The sequence below is a fragment of the Bombus huntii genome, chromosome 13, assembly GCF_024542735.1.
Source record: "Bombus huntii isolate Logan2020A chromosome 13, iyBomHunt1.1, whole genome shotgun sequence".
In the NCBI taxonomy this organism is placed as follows: domain Eukaryota; kingdom Metazoa; phylum Arthropoda; class Insecta; order Hymenoptera; family Apidae; genus Bombus; species Bombus huntii.
This window is the reverse complement of record NC_066250.1, coordinates 747,519-767,475: the sequence shown is the minus strand read 5'-3', so window position 1 is coordinate 767,475 and position 19,957 is coordinate 747,519. Positions and strand designations below refer to the sequence as shown.

General features: G+C 43.3%; 1 protein-coding gene across 1 annotated transcript in view; it reads left to right on the top strand.

Moving 5' to 3' along the window:
- LOC126872511 (paired mesoderm homeobox protein 2B) overlaps window positions 1–17,208 on the top strand; it is a 39,607-nt gene extending 22,399 nt beyond the window's left edge. Inside the window, exons 3-6 of the mRNA XM_050632577.1 lie at window positions 4,947–5,152; window positions 9,956–10,121; window positions 10,327–10,540; window positions 14,234–17,208. Of these exons, the coding sequence (XP_050488534.1) occupies window positions 4,947–5,152; window positions 9,956–10,121; window positions 10,327–10,540; window positions 14,234–14,723 (1,076 nt within the window). The 3' untranslated portion in view covers window positions 14,724–17,208. The remainder of the gene's footprint in view (window positions 1–4,946; window positions 5,153–9,955; window positions 10,122–10,326; window positions 10,541–14,233) is intronic.
- Window positions 17,209–19,957: the final 2,749 nt, after the last annotated feature.

The window sequence follows — 19,957 nt, the reverse complement described above, 5'->3', positions numbered from 1 at the left end:
AAAAATAATAAATTACATTCCTCAAAATATCGCAAAACGTAATAATTAAGTTGGCAAATACTATCGATGTACCTCGTGCCTTCCGGCGACTCGATCCCCCAGAGTACCGTTTTGTTCCGATTTACCCCCGTAAGAAAAATTTGATTCCGCCCATAATCTTACATTTCTTCATCTATTTTCCCCCTTGCTATTCTTCCTCGATTTCACTCTAGCCGTTGCGAGGGTGGATTTTAAAGCGAGCTATGTCATGGAGAAACGTCGATTCAATTTCTCAAATCACCCTCGACATAACAAGAATTATAAACGACGATGGAACCGTCCATCGAAGGTTTAAGCATTAGTAAGTAAGAAATTTGATGTAAATCCTTAATGATTATTTATTATGCGGTGCGGACGAAGAAATCCTGATAACACTGTTCTAAGCATTCTTGAGTTCTGGGCCTAATTTCGAAGGTTCGTTCGAAGAAACGGTATTCCACGAAGACCGATCTAGCGTCTGTCAAACGTACAAAAATATTGCCGATAGCGACGTTAAAAGAGAGTTAAGGAAAAGGCGATGATCGCGGTATAATTAAAGAAAATCGTGCAGCAAGGTGGATGGACGTTAGAAAGGGAAAGGGAGAGGAAGAGAGAAAAGGGAGATTGATTGTACCGGCACTTGCTCTGGCGGAACACATCGATGAAGTTACATTACCGACTAGACCGAGTTACGCAAAGTGGACGCTACAAACTGGACGGCCGCTAAACTTAATTTGCACTTCGGAGCAACTTCCGGCTAAACCGCGTCCCGACGGCAGTGCCGAGTCGCTCTTCGGAACTTCGACGCCAGTTTGCCTATTCACCGATCGCTTTCCAAGTCGAATCTCGTTTCTGTCGCGTACGTTAACTCCCGTTTGTAGATATATATCATTTTGTTGGAATGTCACGGGGTCGAAACACTGGGTTTCTTTGGCTCTTTTACGCGTTGGAAAAACGCGATCGAATTTTGACGGGAAGCGCCATTCTCCGCGATTTTACGCGATGAATTTTATATGACGTTTTAGAATTGAATCCCGCAATATCAAATTTGATCGCGTTTTCCTTTGTGCGAGCTAAATTTTGTATTCCTATTTTTACAATTCTGCGGATTCGATCGTGTTATTTATGAAAATTATCGTTCCATAGCGCGATGAATTTCATGCTTTCAGCGATACTCCGAACGAAAATAAAATTGCTACGATGTTCATTTTATTTGATATTTTCTCCTAATTTAACAAATTTAATTCGTTAAACAATCAAAAGAGCAGCGAGAAAAGTCGATTCTTTATTCTTCTTTCTTCTTTTTTTTTTTTCTTCTTTTTTCATCTGTCCGAACATGGTTCATCGAGCCACGATGTGTATGCTCACTTTATTGCATATTATAAACCTCAATGAGATACATGTGGTAGGTAGATAATCGAATGGGGACCGTAGGTGAAGAGGGGAAAGAGATACGGTATCCTCAGGGACGTGTATAAGTGCCCTTCCATCTAGGCCCGAAATATAGTTTAAATAAAATATTGATTTCCCTGGCGCAAAGTGAAATTATGTTTTTAATGCGCATTTATCATTCCCTTTATCGCAGGCGCTCCCCGTAGCTCCACTTAAAATTAAGTGAAATTCGTACGCGCGTTTACCGTTGATTAGAACGCGACGAAAAACACGAAGAATTCCTTAAAGCGTTGCCGAAACTTTATTCTTTTGCCTGTTGATAATTGCGAAAATTGTAAAAATTTTATTTCCAGGTAGGACGAATTTAATCCAAGCCGAAATGCTATAATCGTTTCTTGGAACTTTCTTGTTGGAAAATTTGCGTTACGCGGTTCGTTTAAGTAACTCGTTACTCGCGTAATTATAGTTTTTACCCTAAAAATACGACTCGATTTATAATTGAATTTAGAACAAAAATCTCGTCTTCGTTTCTAACAAATACGAAGGACTCTTGGACTAGAGGCCCGAAATATCTCATACTCCGCTTGCTAGCTGAACGATCGAATTTAAAAACATTTAAAAACACTCGTTGCTGCTAAAAATCACTATCGTCTGCGCATCCTGTACAACCTAAAACACGTAATTTCGACAGCACGTGTGTGTCTAAACCTAAACGATGCCTGCTGGATGGTAGAAGGGGCGCAGGGGTAGAGTGTCCTCAGGGACGTTCGTGCACCCTTCCAACTCCCCTGGTCGCTGCCCCCCCCTCATCACCCCCCGTTGGGATAAACAGATTAGGTAACTACGTGATAAGTCGGTAAGTGGGTTCACTCGGCGCAGGGTCCGAACCCACCGACATTCGCTCTAACATCTAACTAGCTCGTTACCGTCATTAGTAACGGTCGGGGTGTCATTAGATTTCGTTCTGTATCTAGTTTTTCCACCAAACCTTCCAACCCATCCACTCCGGCCGTTCTGCAACGAATTTCAGGCAGAGGTAAACGCGATAATCGTTTTTATCATTATTCTTCGCTTTTCTTCGTTCCTTTCTATTTCATTTTTCGATTAAAATAGAATATGCCGAAAAACGGAGAATACAAACCGAATCTTTATATAACGGTAATTTCAATTTAATCCCATTCTCTTGATTACAAGAACGACTCTTCGAACGAATCACAGGCCAGAAACACAGAACCAGTGAAACGACAAAAACACGATTCCCGACACTCAGAGTTCGGTACCTGTCCCATCGGTACCGAAAGGGTTAATCCAGACACGCATTTCGAGCGGAAGCAAATCAAGGACGGTCCTGAGTGAAGAGGACAAAGTGTTTTAAAGGCGCACGTAGCGTGTCGGCGGGACACGTGCGAGCTTTCCGCGTCTGCTTCCTGGCAAGAAGAAATTAATCCCTCTATTGTTTTTCCCTCGGCGGCCAGACAAAACTATGACCCTTCTCGTGGCGACGTGTGTCGCTGGAAAAGGAAACGTGTACAAAAGTCAGCGGGACCTTCCTTGCGCGCACGGTTGTCGGGTACGTTAATAAATTGGATCAAGCCAGGAGTCTCGATGAGTTGTGCGAGTTGTCTGGATCCAGACTTCGTCCCCGCTCACGAGTCTAATCTAAGATCTTGAGTGGATTTCAGTTTCGGCCACCGATAAATTTATTTAGCCAACCGACGCGAGCTTCGATTCTTGCTTTCTTACCTCTCTTCTATTCACCATTTCTCACGAAAACGTCCCTTCTTCGATCTTCGAATTTCACGCTGGCCCATATCGTTCGCTGATTGTCGTCCCATTATCGTTGTCGATTGTTAACTGCGTTAAAAGCAAGATGTTTGCGCGTAAATAATACACGACGAAATTGACGCTATCGTTTAATAAACGAGTCGCGACGATTAGAGGGAACGTATTTGATGGAAACAGGAAGGGGTTGGGGGTTGGACAATTTCCCGCGACGAGAAGGCTGTTATTAAACGCGAGGACAGGACATCGATCGCGGGAAATTCAATTGCAAAGTCATACATACTGCACGCGAAAATCCTCGCGAACGAACACATTAATTTTGCAGGGGCGGCAGACTATTGCCAATGACACGGTACGAGTTTGCTCAACGGTATAATTGTTCCATGGTAGTTATGAAAGTTGGTTTCCGGTATGGATGACTTGTTGCAAACAGAACAGACGTGCCGACGCAATCGAATTCCTGAATTCTCGCGTTCCCTACGAGCCGGACCCGGTTTTAAATTTAACCATGCGAAAAACGCTCACGGAAGTGAACGTCACCGAACGCCTCGAGGAAATCCAATTAGAAATGTTCGGCGTCAATTAGCGTGAAATCTATGTGAAATTTTAGAACGAAGTGTACGCATACCTATGTGTTAAAGCTCGCTTGAAGCGCGAAATTATCGAATCGTCGTAGCGGTGAAAGCATATGTCAGATCGTTGTTAGGAAACTTTGCTACGAATCTTGCTGTCTATTTTTCTCTTTATTTATCCGGTACACTATGCTTTGCACTCTGGTAGTATGCGTTTAGAACGTATCGCCATGGGGAAACAAAAATTTATCGCTTGGCACGAGACACAATTCCAACGATAAGTAGAAAATGACGTATTAGACGTAAAGAACAGAAGAAGAAAACAGCAGATAACAAACCAGCGAAGGAAAACGATATACTCCTATCCTGCAAAAACATCCCAAGCCGTTCCAAAGGATCCCTGATGGACCCGATAAAACGACCCACCATATCGGAACCGTAAAAGCAAAACCATAATCACGGTGAAAATCGAAAATTGAACGCGATCTTGCAGGTGGATGCACATGCGTGAATCGTTAGGGCGAACAACAGTCGATACTCGCGAGGGTAGGTTGGTCGTGTTCGGCAGCCGAGCAAGCCGCATGAATTTTTATGAGCTTAGGAAATTAATTTGTGTTTTTCGCTAAGCTCCGGCTTAGCGCCGCGGTAATTAATTGCGCTGATTGCCCTGCATCATTGATAAGCGGTTCTCTGGCTTTCGTAACGTTTACCCCCATTGGGCCATCTCTCTTTCTCCCTGTAGCTTCGCTGTGCCCATTTCTCTGTTCCATTTGTCAGGTCGTACGCGCAGCGTTCAACACCATCGTTTCCCTTCATCCCCCTTCGTCCTTTTGTCTGCGCGTGCTTTGGCCAGCCCCCGTTTTTCCGATTTGCAACGAACGAACTGTGTGTTCCTCGTAATTGGCCCGCGAACGAGCCATCGCGCGTTAAATCATGCACCAGGCGATAGGGTGCTTTTGAATTTTTGTCAAACCTGCGGTATACGCCAGATCGGATGGAACGTTGGATCGAGGGTGAGGGTTTTTTTTTATGAAGGGTTTGTTAAAATGTTTTACGACTGTTTTACGTAACGCTAGTAGAACTCCCCTACATATATACATATACACACGTTACATATATATTCGCAAAAGCAAGGTTAAGGAGAAGAAAGTCTAATCGCGATATTTTGATCGTATATTACAGACACTAGTTACTCCGCGTATCATCCAGCCTTGCACGGAGTCGGCGAGGATTCTTTCGTGAGACGAAAGCAAAGAAGGAACAGAACCACGTTCACTCTTCAACAACTAGAGGAACTGGAGTCAGCGTTTGCGCAGACACATTATCCGGATGTCTTCACGAGAGAGGATCTGGCGATGAAGATTAACCTCACCGAGGCCAGGGTTCAGGTTAGTACGATGAAACGAATGAATACGAAGCGAAAGTTGCGACTCTCGTGACAAACAGATTTGGACAAGTTTAGTGGATGCGTTAAAGAAGAAACAGATACGGTGTGTAAGTAGTGTAGCGAAGGAATAATTTTCGGTTAGAAAGATAGAAGAAATACGATGAAAAGGAGAATCTGAAAAATTTAATATTCAAATTGGAAAATTTTGGAAACTAAGCCCGTATACCGAATAAATTGAAATGTTCGTATCTCGTTTTGTTAAAAGCATTTGACATATATTTCGGGCACGCGAGTCTCTAATGATTTTGAGTGGCACGTTTTTTTCGCTTTTAGTCCAAGAAATCAATTTCAAACGGTGTCAAATGGATAAATGGAACAGCGACGAGCGAAATAAAATAAGGCGAAAATGTCGCTTGACGAGCGGATTTGTAATCGATTGACCTTTAATTTATCAAAATATACAATCATATGCTAACGCGAATGCACTTTAATAAATGCGTTCAATTTCGCCCGCTTCATACGACAAATTTAATGTTCCTATAATAATTTTGAATATATTTGCCGATTTCTGAGAAAAGAGAAAGTGCATAAAGCGTAATCGGATAAAGTAAATACTCTACGTATGCTACGTAATGCTACGTAGTAATGCTACGTCAAATTTGGAATCACGAACAACGATTATATCTTGCAAAAGTGTAGAAAGATGCGAGAAAGCAGAGATCTACCGCAAATCTGTTCACGGTAAACCACGATATATTTCACGCATTCCCTGTCGGAGATTCTAAAGCAAACGGTCAAGCGAGACACAATGTGATCGATTGTTTCGATGCGCGACGGTGGATCACACAGTGTAAGAGAAAGGGCGCAAGATGTAGGGTAGTTTTAGGGTACACCCATCTCCCATGGGAGGTGCTGACACCCTCGACCTGACGTAATCTTCTGACAGAGTAAGCCGGTAATCTCCGGGATTACTTTGTACTCTTGGCTACGTCCTCCTGCCCATATTTACTCGCACCGGCGTAATTCGCGCTACACAGAATCCCGGCAGTAATAGCGATTCCCTGCTGAAATCCTGTTGGAACATCTGCAAGGATATCCGATCGGTGATGTCAGATTTTTAATTCGACCCCCTTCCCCTCTTTTTACGTATTAACATCCTCATGATTCTGTCAAGAATCTTTTCCTTCGTAGCCACCCAAAAGTTTATAACGTTTCAATTCATATAACAAGTCGCGCAACCAATATCGTTCAGTACACTGTTCAATTTGATATTAAAATCTTCCATCTCCTATTCGATTGCATTGGGAAATGCATTCGATTTAATTTTTGCTAGGCCGATAAGGCTTTGTACGAGATACATGGTTAATCGATGCAATTATACTCTTGGAATAGTGGTTTTTAATATAAACAGGATTTGGGGGGAGCGAAACATCGAGCGATAAAGATTAAACGAAGCAACGAGAAGCAAAGACGATGGGATTTTAACGTCGAATGTAATCTGATGAAGAATTAATAAATAAGAGCAGCAGAATCGCAATTCACCGGATTGACACCGCACGAAGAAGAAATAATCCCAAGAGTCTGCGCATTTTCATATCTCGTCCCGATATTGCGCTCTGAATCGTAATTCACAAGGTTTACGAACGAATTTATATCAAAATGATACAACCAGAAAGGTCCAGATTTTCAGCTTGCGTTAAACACGGTTGAACGACAAACATTTTTCTTCGTAATTGAAACGATTTGTTGAAATAGGAGGGATAACTACAAATCCAAATCTACAACGATCCTACGTCGTTCAGGGAGAATGAGTGACAAACAAGAAAGCTAGGAAAAGAAAAAGAATGGGGAGAAAGAGAGAGTGAGAGAGATAGCAGAGAGTCTAGTAAAAGAATCCTTCAGCGTGGTGTGTCCAGCAGAGGGGCACGGTATTATCCCGCTGCATTGTTCGGATTATAAGACGAGAAGGCCATGGTAGGCAGTGGTGTACACAATGGCAGGAAGGTAGGGACAGGACGGCTATGACGCAATTACGGCGCAGACTCATTGTTTCATTAGGGAAGACAAAGGGAATCTGAAATAATGGACAAATAGGCGCGTTTATGCAACGCCGGTCCTCTTCTCCTACTCCAATTAGAACCCCGTGCGGGGTAGAACGAGCGCGGGGGTGGCTGAACCATCGTCAGTGGATCGTCCGAGGTAGTTACCAACCTCTGACGTTTGTTCGTCGCCCCGTGTATCGTGCGCAACAATTATGCTACACGCACACCGCCGCTGCAGGGAAAGAAAACCGAGCATGCGCTACGAACGAGAGGCCACCACTGTCAACGTTACATAGTCGCGTGCTCTTTGGCCCGGTTGAATTTCAAAGCGTGCAACGCGAATTACGGCGCTACGAGACGCGAGCCGACACACCTAACTATGCGCGACTGTGTACGTCGCTCGTCCACGATGAATTTTACACTCGTGGAAAATGGGAAGAACGATGATCGTCTTGTAGCTGTATAATTCGATCTGTATGCAATGGAAGTTGGATAATCGAGTCGTCCGGTTAAATTGAACGATTCCTTGGAGAACAGTGGGACGATACCGTAGAAAAATTCAGATATAGAAAATTCCGATAGAACGTCAAAAAATATCCAGAAAGATTTATTTATCATTATTATTTCATAAAAGTGATAACGCTACAAGATTACGCATTTCAACAGTTTTAAAACACCGTTATCCTGTTTGAGAAAAAGGAAGGGGCCAAATGTAAAGAATACTTAAAAGCAGATTTGCAAAGCAAGTGGCAAAAAGATTAAGCGCATTTGACTTTGGTCAGAGCGGAACAATGCTACTGCTGACGTGTATGGATTAAAAGCAATAAAAAAGGGGGAGGGGGTGCGATTAAAAAATAAAGAAGAACAAAGGGATAACGGGAGAAGGAACGTATGAAATACACGGGGGTGAAGAACGGCGATGCCTTTTACCATTGGATTACATACCGTGCTAATGCGCTTATAAATTTGCAAGCAAAAATGTACCTTTCGTTTTTTTAATGAAAACATAATAGAGATGTAAGAGGCTTTGGCACGCGAGTTTCGCATACATTCACCAAGATCGCGTGTAATTGATTTGCGAAACAGACGATTATTTCGTTCAATTTTTCCAAATTAAATGACGATTTAAACGTAACCTTTTCATACACATTACGAAGAACAGTAACCAGTTTACTTTAGCTTTGCAAGATATCATGGAAACGATCGGCCACCACCGTTAAAGCACGTTTCGTCGATCCATATCGATCTATCACACTTTTCTGTAAGAAGCGTTGAAAGATTAAATGCGTTTATTTCATGGAGGGAAACGAGTCGACGCCATTACCGACGTCTTTCGGATTAAATCCGTATTGAAAAAAAGAGGACATGCGCGAAGCGAGAGAAGAGGGAAAGAAAACGGGAACGATCCGGTGGAAAGACAAAGAAGGAGAGATTGGCAGTCCCGACGGAACCGCGGCTTTGTTCCCAGCTATTACTCGCCCCCGCAACCCTGAGGATATTATTATATCTTTCCCCGTCAGCCGGTATCCACCGTCCTCGTTTCCCGTGTACGAATTCGAAGGCAACGCGAAGCTGGCTCATCGTATTTATTTTATTAAACCATTTTCCAAGCTTCCTCTCGCCGTAAAACTTTCGCTCCAGGACAAAAGATAATCATTCGCCGGTACTCGACCGATCTCTAATAACGCGTTTTGTCTTTTAGAAGCAAGTCGGAGGAAGAATTACGTTTGCGCCGATATAATTGACTTGCCGGAACTTTATTTTATTATCGATTCCAATCCGTTAATGAGTTCTCGTTACTTTTGCGCCGTGATTCTTCGAAACTTTCTTCGATCCGCTTAACTCTCGTCGAAGATTTTCGTGCGAAATAACGGATGGGTTTTTTCAGTAATTTGCGATGATATTTCACCGATCCTGCAACGTCTAAGAAGACGAACCGACTAATCAAACGATATAGATTAATATACGATCGTTCTCCGATCCTACAAATTTTCCCAAAAGTGACGTTTCGATCATCGTAACTCTAATGTCTGTTTGGCAATGTGTAAAGCCTGTTAGCAGCGTGCTAGGTATCTTAAACTTGCACGTTGTCCCAACCGTAAGAGCTTCAGAAAGTTCAAAGTAGGAACTCGTTCTGGAAGAAGTTGGTGTTAGGGTGCAATCGGAAAGCAACGACACACGGAGTGAACGAGAGCACGAGGCGGCGGAGGACCGCCGGGTATAATAAAGTCTATTTCAGTTGGTATTATGTCAAGTTAGGCTCGTTAGCGGAACTCGAGCTTTTTAAAAAACACTCGGCCGCTGTGGTTGCTGTCGGCTCGTTGAACATGCACGCGGGCAAGAGGCCCAACACCCCCTCTGGTCCAGCCGCGAATGCCATCCCTCTACATGCAATTATCCTTCCATATCCGCACACCAGGTGTAGCCCTATAAAGCAGCTTAAGTGCCGCCTTCAGCGCCGTTCCTCATCGTACTCTCGTTTGCTTTTTATCTTTCTTTCTATATTTTTCTTTTTTACACTGTATCGTACACCTTTTACTCTATTTACACCTTCGTCGTAATCAATCGCAGAGGAGTAGATTAGCCGAAGTGTCCTCTTCTTCTTTTTTTTTTTTTTTTTTTTTGGATCGATCGTTCGATCTCGATGTGGAATATTTGTGGGTTAAAGTCATTACAAAAAGTTGCTGGATAGTATCCGTTAAAACATCTTCGCTCGTTTGCTTAATCATCGTCTAATCAAAAAATATTGGAAATTATTCCAGGTATGGTTTCAAAATCGTAGAGCAAAGTGGAGGAAAAGCGAACGTTTGAAGGAGGAACAGAGAAAAAGGGAAGGTAACGGGGGAGGTGGTGCATTGGAAACGACAGGCCTGGCACCGCCAACGTCTTCGTCGGCAGGTCCAAGTCCCACAGGACACGACCCTGAAGGTACGATCGTGAATAAAAACACGGCAACTTCAAACGTATTACTATTAATATCGATGTAATAAATTTCGCGTTCTTCTTTCGAAGAGAGACAATTTTAGTAATTGCAGAAATGAAAAATTCGAGATCTGTCGTTTCGACGACTTTCTTCTAGCGTTTAAGAAGCAAAACTAGCATCGTTCAGAATTGGTATTTTCTGCTAAAAAAGGAACAACAAGCAGCAGCGCCCCCGACGCGGAGGACGCCGGCCCAGATGGAGCTGGCGGATCGAGGAGTCCCAGCACGACTTCCGCGTCGGTCAGTCCGCGGCCTCAGCAGAGTCAGCCGTCCTTGGGTGGCGTCTCGACGCCACCGCCAACCCCCATAAGGGCGCCGCCGCCACCACCTAGCACCATGGGAGGTCTCGGCCCACCCGGCGAGAGGTGAGCTTTTAGCTTCGTTTGTATTTACGTCTTTAGGAAATATCTTCTTTCTTCATCCGCCCCCGCACACCCCCGCCCCGTTTTCCCCTCGTCTGAAACTCAGTCGTGGTTCCACGCTGCAAGCACCGCTGAACACGTCGACCGGATGCTTGATACGCGCCATTAAACCACTCCTCGTCGCTTCCTACCCGACCCCCTTTCAGCCCCCCAACCCTCATGCTGCGCCACGTTTTCGTCCCAGTATGCTCGCTGCCATTCGTATAATCGCGATAATTGTCGCCTCGTTAAATCGCTACGGGACCCCGAGACGAGCGCGCAAACGCGTACAACCGAACGAGTTGCATACGCGCGATTTAGGAGCTGACCGTTCCCTGCTGCGATGTTTTACGATTCTTCGGCATGGTAGGTGTGACTTGTTTGAGTTTAAAACATCGTAGACGAAGATCGCACAGGGTTGTCGACTGGGAATTAGGTTGAGATTTATAGAGAATATGAAAGATCGGCAGCGACGAGCGCGAGTAAAGGAATTGGGTTTAATACCGTTACGTTCTTTAGCTGCGTTGTTTGAGAAAAATAAGAGCAATTGGAAATAAGGAAAAGTTTGAAGGAAGTAGATAATGTGGAGAAATGGGTCGTTCTGTCGAGGATAGAGGGATTCCAAAGAAATTCCCGTAGAAGAGTGAAATTTAAACCTACTTCTTACCCGACACATATTCAACGAAAAAAATTCACGTACACCAAGTTGGAATATGAAAATAGATTTTCAACTGTGTTCCACCATTCTACTGACAAAAGAGATGTTATATTTATGAATTATGTAACAACGAAGCAAACGAAAAACCCCACGGGTTTAAAATATTCTTCTACACCGTTCTAAAAATAACAATGTCATAAACATAGGCATTTCGTGATACGTTGCGTGTTTCATAGCGTGCATTAACGTAAATATTTCTTTGTATTATCATCGTTGAATTAATGATTCTTCGATCGAATTAATATTGCAACGATACTATTCCGAGAAAATCATGTTATTGGAAAGCGGAGGATAAGCCATTATAGCAATGGCATTAATGTCAGTATCAATAATAGCGTTTGTGATTAATATTACTAATATATTAAATGTTTGCCGTTAATATCAATATTCATATATCCATCTCATTCATTTTCGACGAAGCTTTTCCTCGAATAAAACTTCCGAATTCGGAATACTATTGATACAATAGTGTACTAGATTAAGAAATCCAAGCGATAATGTTTCGAAAGCGAGAGATCCATTTTCACGTTCTTCGACAAAGAATTACTGCTTCTTACGCAAGACAGATATGCAAAAATCAGCATTTACACGGTCGTTCTAAAACGGGAAAGCCAAGAAAATAAATCCAAGAAACCATAACCGATTCCTGCGGATCTTGCATGCACACAGCCACCTATATACGTGTATATAGGGCTGAAAGCTTGAGCGAAAGAAACACGATTCGCCGATTTCCTCCCGACGACGGTAAGTATTCGACGGTGGCTCTTTATAATCCCAGACAAAGCTCCCCTCTCGCATCGACGGGAATGGTAAGAACAATACCCGAAACGTAGACACACGGAATACACTGGTAGCGGGATGACTCGAGTCAAGATGGTGGAACAGACCGCGGATGGAAACAGCAAGGGGATTCGGAGGGGGAGGGTTGAAACGGTAGGAAGATACTCCTTCGCCGTCTCCGCAGTTGTAATTTATTTAAAACCGCTCGCCGTAAATATATCCTCATCATTTATTCAGCGGCTCGGCAGCTTCTCGACTGCAGGGGTGTACGCTTTACTGCGTTCTTCCTTACCTACCAACCAGCCCAAGAACACCGAGAGACTGTTCCATGTGCAGTCGATTCTCGCGGAATAGGGGCGGATCCAGCACGGAAGGGTGACTCGTTCGAAACAGGCTATCTCTCTCTCTCTCTCGTCCTTCTTTTAGTCCGCGTCTCTCTTGTTTTACAGTAACGCTCTTAGGAACGTGGGATTTAAATTACTTGCCGAGAACAAAATCTTGAGTGAAATTGGTCTCCACTCCGGCACCTGTATCGATCCTCGTCTATTCGATGCATTCCGATATCCGCCTTGATATTTGGTGGAAACATATGGTAAAGATAGATTCTGAATGTTAACGTCGAAGATGACAGTTGTAACGAGTTTGACGATTGTCAAGCTATCGATCTAGTCGATTCGCTGCTGGAATTGTTCGTCTCTTGGACGCAGTATCTTTATTTGCAACCGGTTAATTACGCAGAGTTCAAACCGCGACAAACAGCGATCAGCAATTGTGCGTTTCTCCCGTAAGAGGATCTCGCGCTTGAAACACGCACGCGGAGTAATCGTAGAAGCTGCGCGAGTATGCACGGACCATGTAGATATCCCGATTAGACGCGTAGAGACCAAGAAACAAAGTGCGTGTACGCAAGGAAGGGAAGCGAGCGAGCGTAAGTAACGTAAGTGCACGCTAGGCTACGCAGCTAATTGCCGCCAATTATCGCGCTTACCGCGGTTCAAGCTTTCCTCTCTGCGCCTCTACGGTCGCTTTCGCCTCCTTCGCCACCCTCCGTTACTATCCCGTTGCGGTTTCCTACTCCTATCATCTTCCACCAACCAAAATCCACTACTAGCCCTAGCGCACACACTCTCAGTTTCGCTTCAATTTTTGAACGATGATCCGTGTATCGTCGTTTATCCTTTATTCTGTCCTTTGCCTGTCCACTTTCCAAGCAGAATAGACAGGTACGACGTCCGACGCTTACAGAAAATTCTACGTCAACGCTTTCTACGGGCGCAATTCAAATTTTTGTGGAAAAGCAGAAATTTCGACGTTTGTGCTATGAGTGGTATGGATCATACCGATTTGATCTACCTATTTTATATTTTATCTAGTTAACTTTTAATAAAATTTCATCTTTTAACCCGTAAAAGGTAATAGAAACAAATTAAATTCAATGCAATTTACTGCATTTTAGCATATATCTAAATTTTTATATTATTTTCCATTATTTATTATTCATTAGTCTCAAATGCTTTTTTCTTCGTTATTTATCTTCGCAAAATTATTTATCCTCCTCCCACAACCCTCTACCTCGACTTTAACTCTCCTTAACTTTCCCTTTTTTTCTACAGATTCCGCCGTCTATTTGTACACGTTTACCCATCATCGTATCTCTCTGTTTACCATTTTCGCTTCGTCTCCGTTCGCCTAATTAAACATCTCTCTCGTTCCGCCTTGAAGACTCATCGTATCCGTGTTTCCGTCACTCTTGAGTTCCGTCTCGAGCTTCACCTCAGGCACGTTACATTAATTAAACAATATTTGCGATTAATATTTGAGATAATCATCAGCGCCTCGAAGCAGCCTCCGCCGGCTGTTGGAGGATGCGGAATATCGCGCGTGCTAATCGGGTTAGCGCTTTCGTGAGCCCTTCTGCTTTCCTCTTCCACCCTTGCTTCTCTCTCACCCCTCCCACTAACTTCCACAACTTTGAAGTCGTATCTCGTTTTTCTAATCATTCTCCGTTGCAATCTCCACTCGCTCGACAAAATGTTATACATCAAAAAATTCCATTTTTCGATAACCATGTACCCGATAAAAATTTTGCTCGATCGCTTCTTATTCCCTCGATAGACCGATAACGATTAATCAACATTGTTCCCTAATTAAAATTCTAGCGGCCCAGGGTTGGCGGCGGGTTTCAGGCCAGTCGAACCACCCACGTCTCTGTTCTTCTCTCCGCACTTGGCAGCGCAATTTTCTCCGCCACTCTTCGGTAACAAGGTGGTCAGTAGCGCGCCAACATCGCTAACCTCGACGACTCCGTCGCTCTGGACCTCGAGCGATCATCGACCTGGAAGCTTGCAGGACATGTTGTCCTGGTCTCCGGCCGGATGGCCAGGTTCCCTGTGTGGCTGCTGCAAGCCCGGAACCGGGGATCTCCACAGGAACAGCAGCCTGGCCGAGTTAAGAAGAAAAGCTCAGGAGCACTCGACCGCTTCCGCGCTTCTCGGTGGGCTGGCCGGTTTTCCTGGAGGTTTGCCGTTGCCGTTGCCTCTGCCATTGTTGCCGCCGTTGTTGGGGCTGTCCAGGAGGCCTGAACACCATCATCATCATCTGCCGAGCATGGTGCACCAGATACAGCCGACCACAAAAGAGGATCCCTAGGATCGCGTGCAGCGCTCGCCTGACGGGCTCGTCGCCCCTTGACACTGGGCATGGCATGTATTTGTTTCAAGACGTTGGTTCATTTTTCTCCTATTCTTTCACGGTTTCGCTTCGGTTTCGTTTAAGAATGACGATATTAGGGGAACGGTTTGCGAATTTCTCAAGAAAAGGTCTCGAGGTTTGAAAACTGATGATTTCTTGCGTGGGATTGCGAATCTGTTCGTTTAATGGGAAATTTATTCGTTTCGATGTAAACGTCGTTCCTTTAGAAAGTTACTTGGTGTTCGATCAAACGATGGAAACAAGCCGATAATCAAACGACTTTAAACAACCGAATGATCTGTTTGAAGCGAAATTTGCCGAAACTAGATTAAACGAAAGTACAATGAAAGCCGAAGCTTTCGAAACTTCTTTTACCTCGTTTCTCGTTTAGTTATAGAAAAGATTGAAAGATATAATTCTAATGTAACTAATTAAAATTTACGTCCACGATAACGAAAAATCAAACTAGGATACTAGGACACGATCATTAGACGATTTATACGTTCTTTCGAATATAATTTTTCGTCCATTGTCTCGCGTGAACGCAGTTTTGCCTTAACGAAAGTCTAAGTTCGCGTGACAAATTTTACTTTTATCGAAATCGAAAAACGCTCGTGAGAACTTTTACGGCCATCTGTAGATAATTCACAAATTGCAGTGGACTGTCGCCAATAAATAGACTATGAACGATTAATTGATCACCAACGCTGTACGACCGAGTACTCGTTTTTCTGGTTCAAATATGAGAACGGATCGTCGATCGCAAAGGACCAACACGTGCCTGATGCGCTCTATACTTAATTGTCTGACAGGCGAAATCAAATGTTTCGATCTGCGCAGGAACGTTAGAATATCCGTTATCCATCATTTTTTAACTAATTTCATTTGTAAACGAAATGGATATCCGTATTACTGTGATGACAAAGAAATTCTGTAGTTGCAAAGCAAGTAGAAAACATAGATATTTAATATCGTTATAGACGTAACATTTCGGTGGAATTTGTAATCGACGAATTAGAATTCACGATTTCATGAAACCAGATATCGTTGCTTATAAACTCAATTGAAAAGTTAATTATCGGTCAAACCGGCGATTTTATTTTACGTATAATATTTTTTTAAGGATTTTCTAACTCCTTTTCCGTTCCTAATATATATTAGAAAAAAGTGTGCTTCTCCCGTCTCTAAGAGGAGGAAACACGAATTAATTTGTATTCCGTGATAGGATAATTTCTATTATCACCCTTAAATCGAATCTATGACAATTTTCTTGAATTATATGATTACTCTATCGCATTATTCAAATAATACGGATATCCGTATTATCCGAGTAACACGGATATCCGCTTTACTCGCGCGACACAAGCACGCGCCTCGGATAATGTTTCTATCACTTAACAAGAAACGAAAAGAGAAAAAAAGAAAGCCGAGAAGAAACTAGCTCCGCCTCGTTCCTCGATCTATTCGAAGATAATCGAATGCACAGATACGAGGATGTCCGTCACCTTAAATAACATAGTGTCCGGAACACTTTGAATCTGTTCGTCAGAGAGAATTAATTTTTCAGGTAAAGCAAACTGTGAAAGTTTCAGCCGTTTTCCCAATCCTTTTATTATCCAAGAAGAAAGATGAAATCTTTAATCTTTGCTCTAATTACGGAATTCTTTGCATTATAAAAAGGGATAACGATATTGGATCAAGTAATAGATTGAATAACGAAGTATTTGAAGAGTGAAAAACAATTTCAATCTGTTTTTGTAATAAAATAAAATGGATAAAAATTATAAGTTGACCGTTTTCGTCACTTTGGTAATTCGAACGTTAAAAGGAAAGTCGAAAATTTCCGGTTATTGCAGATCGAATTAAGGCTGACGAACATCCTCCAAAATCACGTTATGATTTTAAAAAATGGGCACGTTAACCACGAGTCGACGGCTATTCGTACATGCCTTAAAATAATTTCCATCGACGTAATGATGTAATTTTAGAAAAGTCAAGGGAGTGAAATCGCTGTACGAGTGCTATCCATCGTAGAGATACGAGCCAATGGTGTGTATATATGCACGGGAAATAACGATATAAGAGACGACAGTCCCCTAAACAGTCACGTGCTATGTTCATTTTAATCGTCTCTACGATTCGTGCTCGTGATTAGTTAAGAATCGTTTCGATTGCGTTACAGTACGATCAACGTTCGTTCTTTTGGATTACGAAGGCGTGGTATAACGACATAACGACGAAAGACACGTAGATACTAGTAGAGACCTGTATATTAAATCCCGGTGAATTGTCAGTGCTAATCAAGGATAATCTAATAAACAATATGTTACAAACTAGCAACTATCATGTAGCTTGAACTGAATTATAGTGAATTATTCGAATAAACATGTTCTCTCGTGATAAAACGTGTGTTTAATAAAGACAAAATAAATGAATAAATAAATTGTCCTGTCCCGTCGCAATCTGTTTTCCAGAATCTTCTAAATTTCTCCCAACTTTACTTTAACATAGAGTATTCTGTTCGTATCGCTTATACCTTTCGCCGTTCCTATTTCCTTTTGCTCTTGTTTCTCACAGGGACATACCAAAATTCGCTATATTAAGAATAAGAAAGATATGAAAATTTATCGATATTAGTCTTCGAAAGAAACGGTTATTGCGTTTCGATGGAAAATTCCATTTATAAATGACGATCAATGAAGATTCTTAGAAGCTTTATAATCCGTTCGATCGAACGAACTAAAATTTTCACGATCTAGTCGACGTGGTACGCTGCGAAGGATCAGGTGTTCACTTAAGGGATCCCAGAATCAACTCGGTACTGAGTGATCAAAGGCTATAGTGAACCTATCAGAGAGATTTACTGGAGTACTAACATCTAATAGCAATTGAGCGTTGAATTACACGCGGTGTACAAAGGAAGGGATTGATCGACAACATGCATCTGCCGATGTATTCGTAATCAGTTTGAAACAGGGTAAGTTAGACGTTCAACTTGATCCTCGGCATACAGACGAGTTTCTTACTCGAATAAAATTACCTACGATATGGACTTTCGCTCTCGACGATGAAATATATTACAAAGAGACGATGTTTCAAGTACGTCGAAAAGAAATTGAACAAAATTGAAGATTTCACAGTTACGTGTTTGATTAGATTCGGAGCGTAAAAAAAATTTGGAAACGTCGTATTTAGAAAATATGCATGCTCGTGCTCGATAAAAATTCTCCTCTCCGTAGGCAACGAGATAACGAAATAAACGTACCGATGATCGATTGTGATCGAATTAATCGATCCACTCGAGAACCGCTAAACACCGGTTTCGTACTACCGTTTCGTAGAAAAATGAAGGCAACGCGAATAATTCCGTTAGCGGGGTAAACTGATCCCTGGAAGAGGAGCCCTGCCGCAAACAACGGCATTCCGATGCGCTGTATCGGGTCTTAGATCGAACAATTTCCCAGCTCGAAACCACGTTGACCCGCCGATTCTCCGAACGGGGGTTTTTTTAAACAAAGCACGCCTCTAAAAACCGAGACGAAGTGCCATGACGCGAGACACAGTGGGGAGGGGGAGGTGGAAGGATAAAAGAGGAGGACCGGTTCGAGAGAAATACCGCCGGAGAGGATGAGGAAGGGGTTGTTGGCAATCAATGCTCCTCATAAGAAAAGCTCACCCTCTCTTATGGGATCAACCCTCCCCTAGCGAGGTCCGCACCGAAAGAAAGGAGAAGAGGGGCAGAAAACGAGGACGGAGACGTCCTACGTGGCATAGAAAAAGAGGAACCGAACGGAATCTATTTCAGGTAAAACGAGAGAAACTAACGCGATAGAGGGAGGGAGAGAAAAGAGACAGACAGCCGGACAGAGAGAAGAAACGAAGGAACAAGGCGAAAGAGGGGAAGTTCTGTCCAGAACGGAAAGAGACGCGCAAAGAGGAATTGCCGCGAGAGGGACGAAGATGGTTACCGTTCGCGGGACGAGGACAGAGAGGATAGCCAGAGGGAGAGGGATAAAACGATACGAGGGGGTTGTTCCTGGCTCGACCAACCAGAGACAAGACGCCATTGATCGGCACGTGGCTCGGGGGTTGGTTCAACGGATTCCGGCAGGGTGGAGGATAGTAACTTCTGCTTCTGCTCGTAACCGTGGCGTGGTGGTGGCAGCGACTCGCAAGAAAGTGGAGGTGGAGAAGAGGTCGTTGCCGATGGTGGGAGTACAGACGTATTCTGCACACTCCGTTACACTTACTGGTAAACCGTATTAATCAACGACATCATGGTTTATCCCCCATTCCTCCCCACTCTTTGGCATCCATCTACCTCAAGCTACTCTATCCTCCGGCTCCGCGGGCTCCATCGCGATCTATGTAGGAAAACGTGTGCACCGACGTTGCCTTACTCCAGCACCCGCTCCGCCGGATACGGATGCGGTGGATGAACGGGGTGGGTGACTGGAGGGCGCGGAGCTGGAAGACTGATAGCGGACCGAGCCAGGGAACAGGCGTAAAGACGCGTATGCGAGGGAAATACCGAACGAGCGGCTAAGAAAAGCGAAGGAAAAGAGGCTGCACGGGGAAAAAGAGTGAATTGATTGTAAGGAACGGGGCGCGCTCGGGGGTGAAAAAGTAGGGGAATGAAAAGAAGCACGAGAAAACGGGAAACGATACGGTGGAACGAGCTTGAAACAAGCTTTAACGGAAAACGTGGATACAGGAGAAGTTTAAAAAGTTTAACGGGAGTAACGAATACGTTCGACGATGAATTTCTGAAATTACGTAAAATGTGCGTAACGGAGACGAAGGTTGTCACGACAGAAAGAGTTTGATCTTACACGATTTACGAATACTATATAATATAGAAAAGAAAAATCAAAGGTTTCAAGAAAAGGTTTCTCAATGTACTCGGTGTATAGAAGATACATATGTATTTTGATACGGAGAATGGAAGGGTGGCGAAAAATAAATGGGATAACAAGGACGAAAGTTGACGAACGTAAAATAAGTATGGCAACGAAAAGCAAAGTATCGAAAATAAGAGAATCGGAGAAAAAGAGGAGGAGGAGGAGAGAGAGAGAGAGAGAGAGAGAGAGAGAGAGAGTTTTCGCGTGAATTGCAGGAAGAAAGAGATGGAAAAAGAGAGCAGAAGCGAGGCGCCAGGTCACTTTGGGGAAAGAGATCGACGCTTAACAATG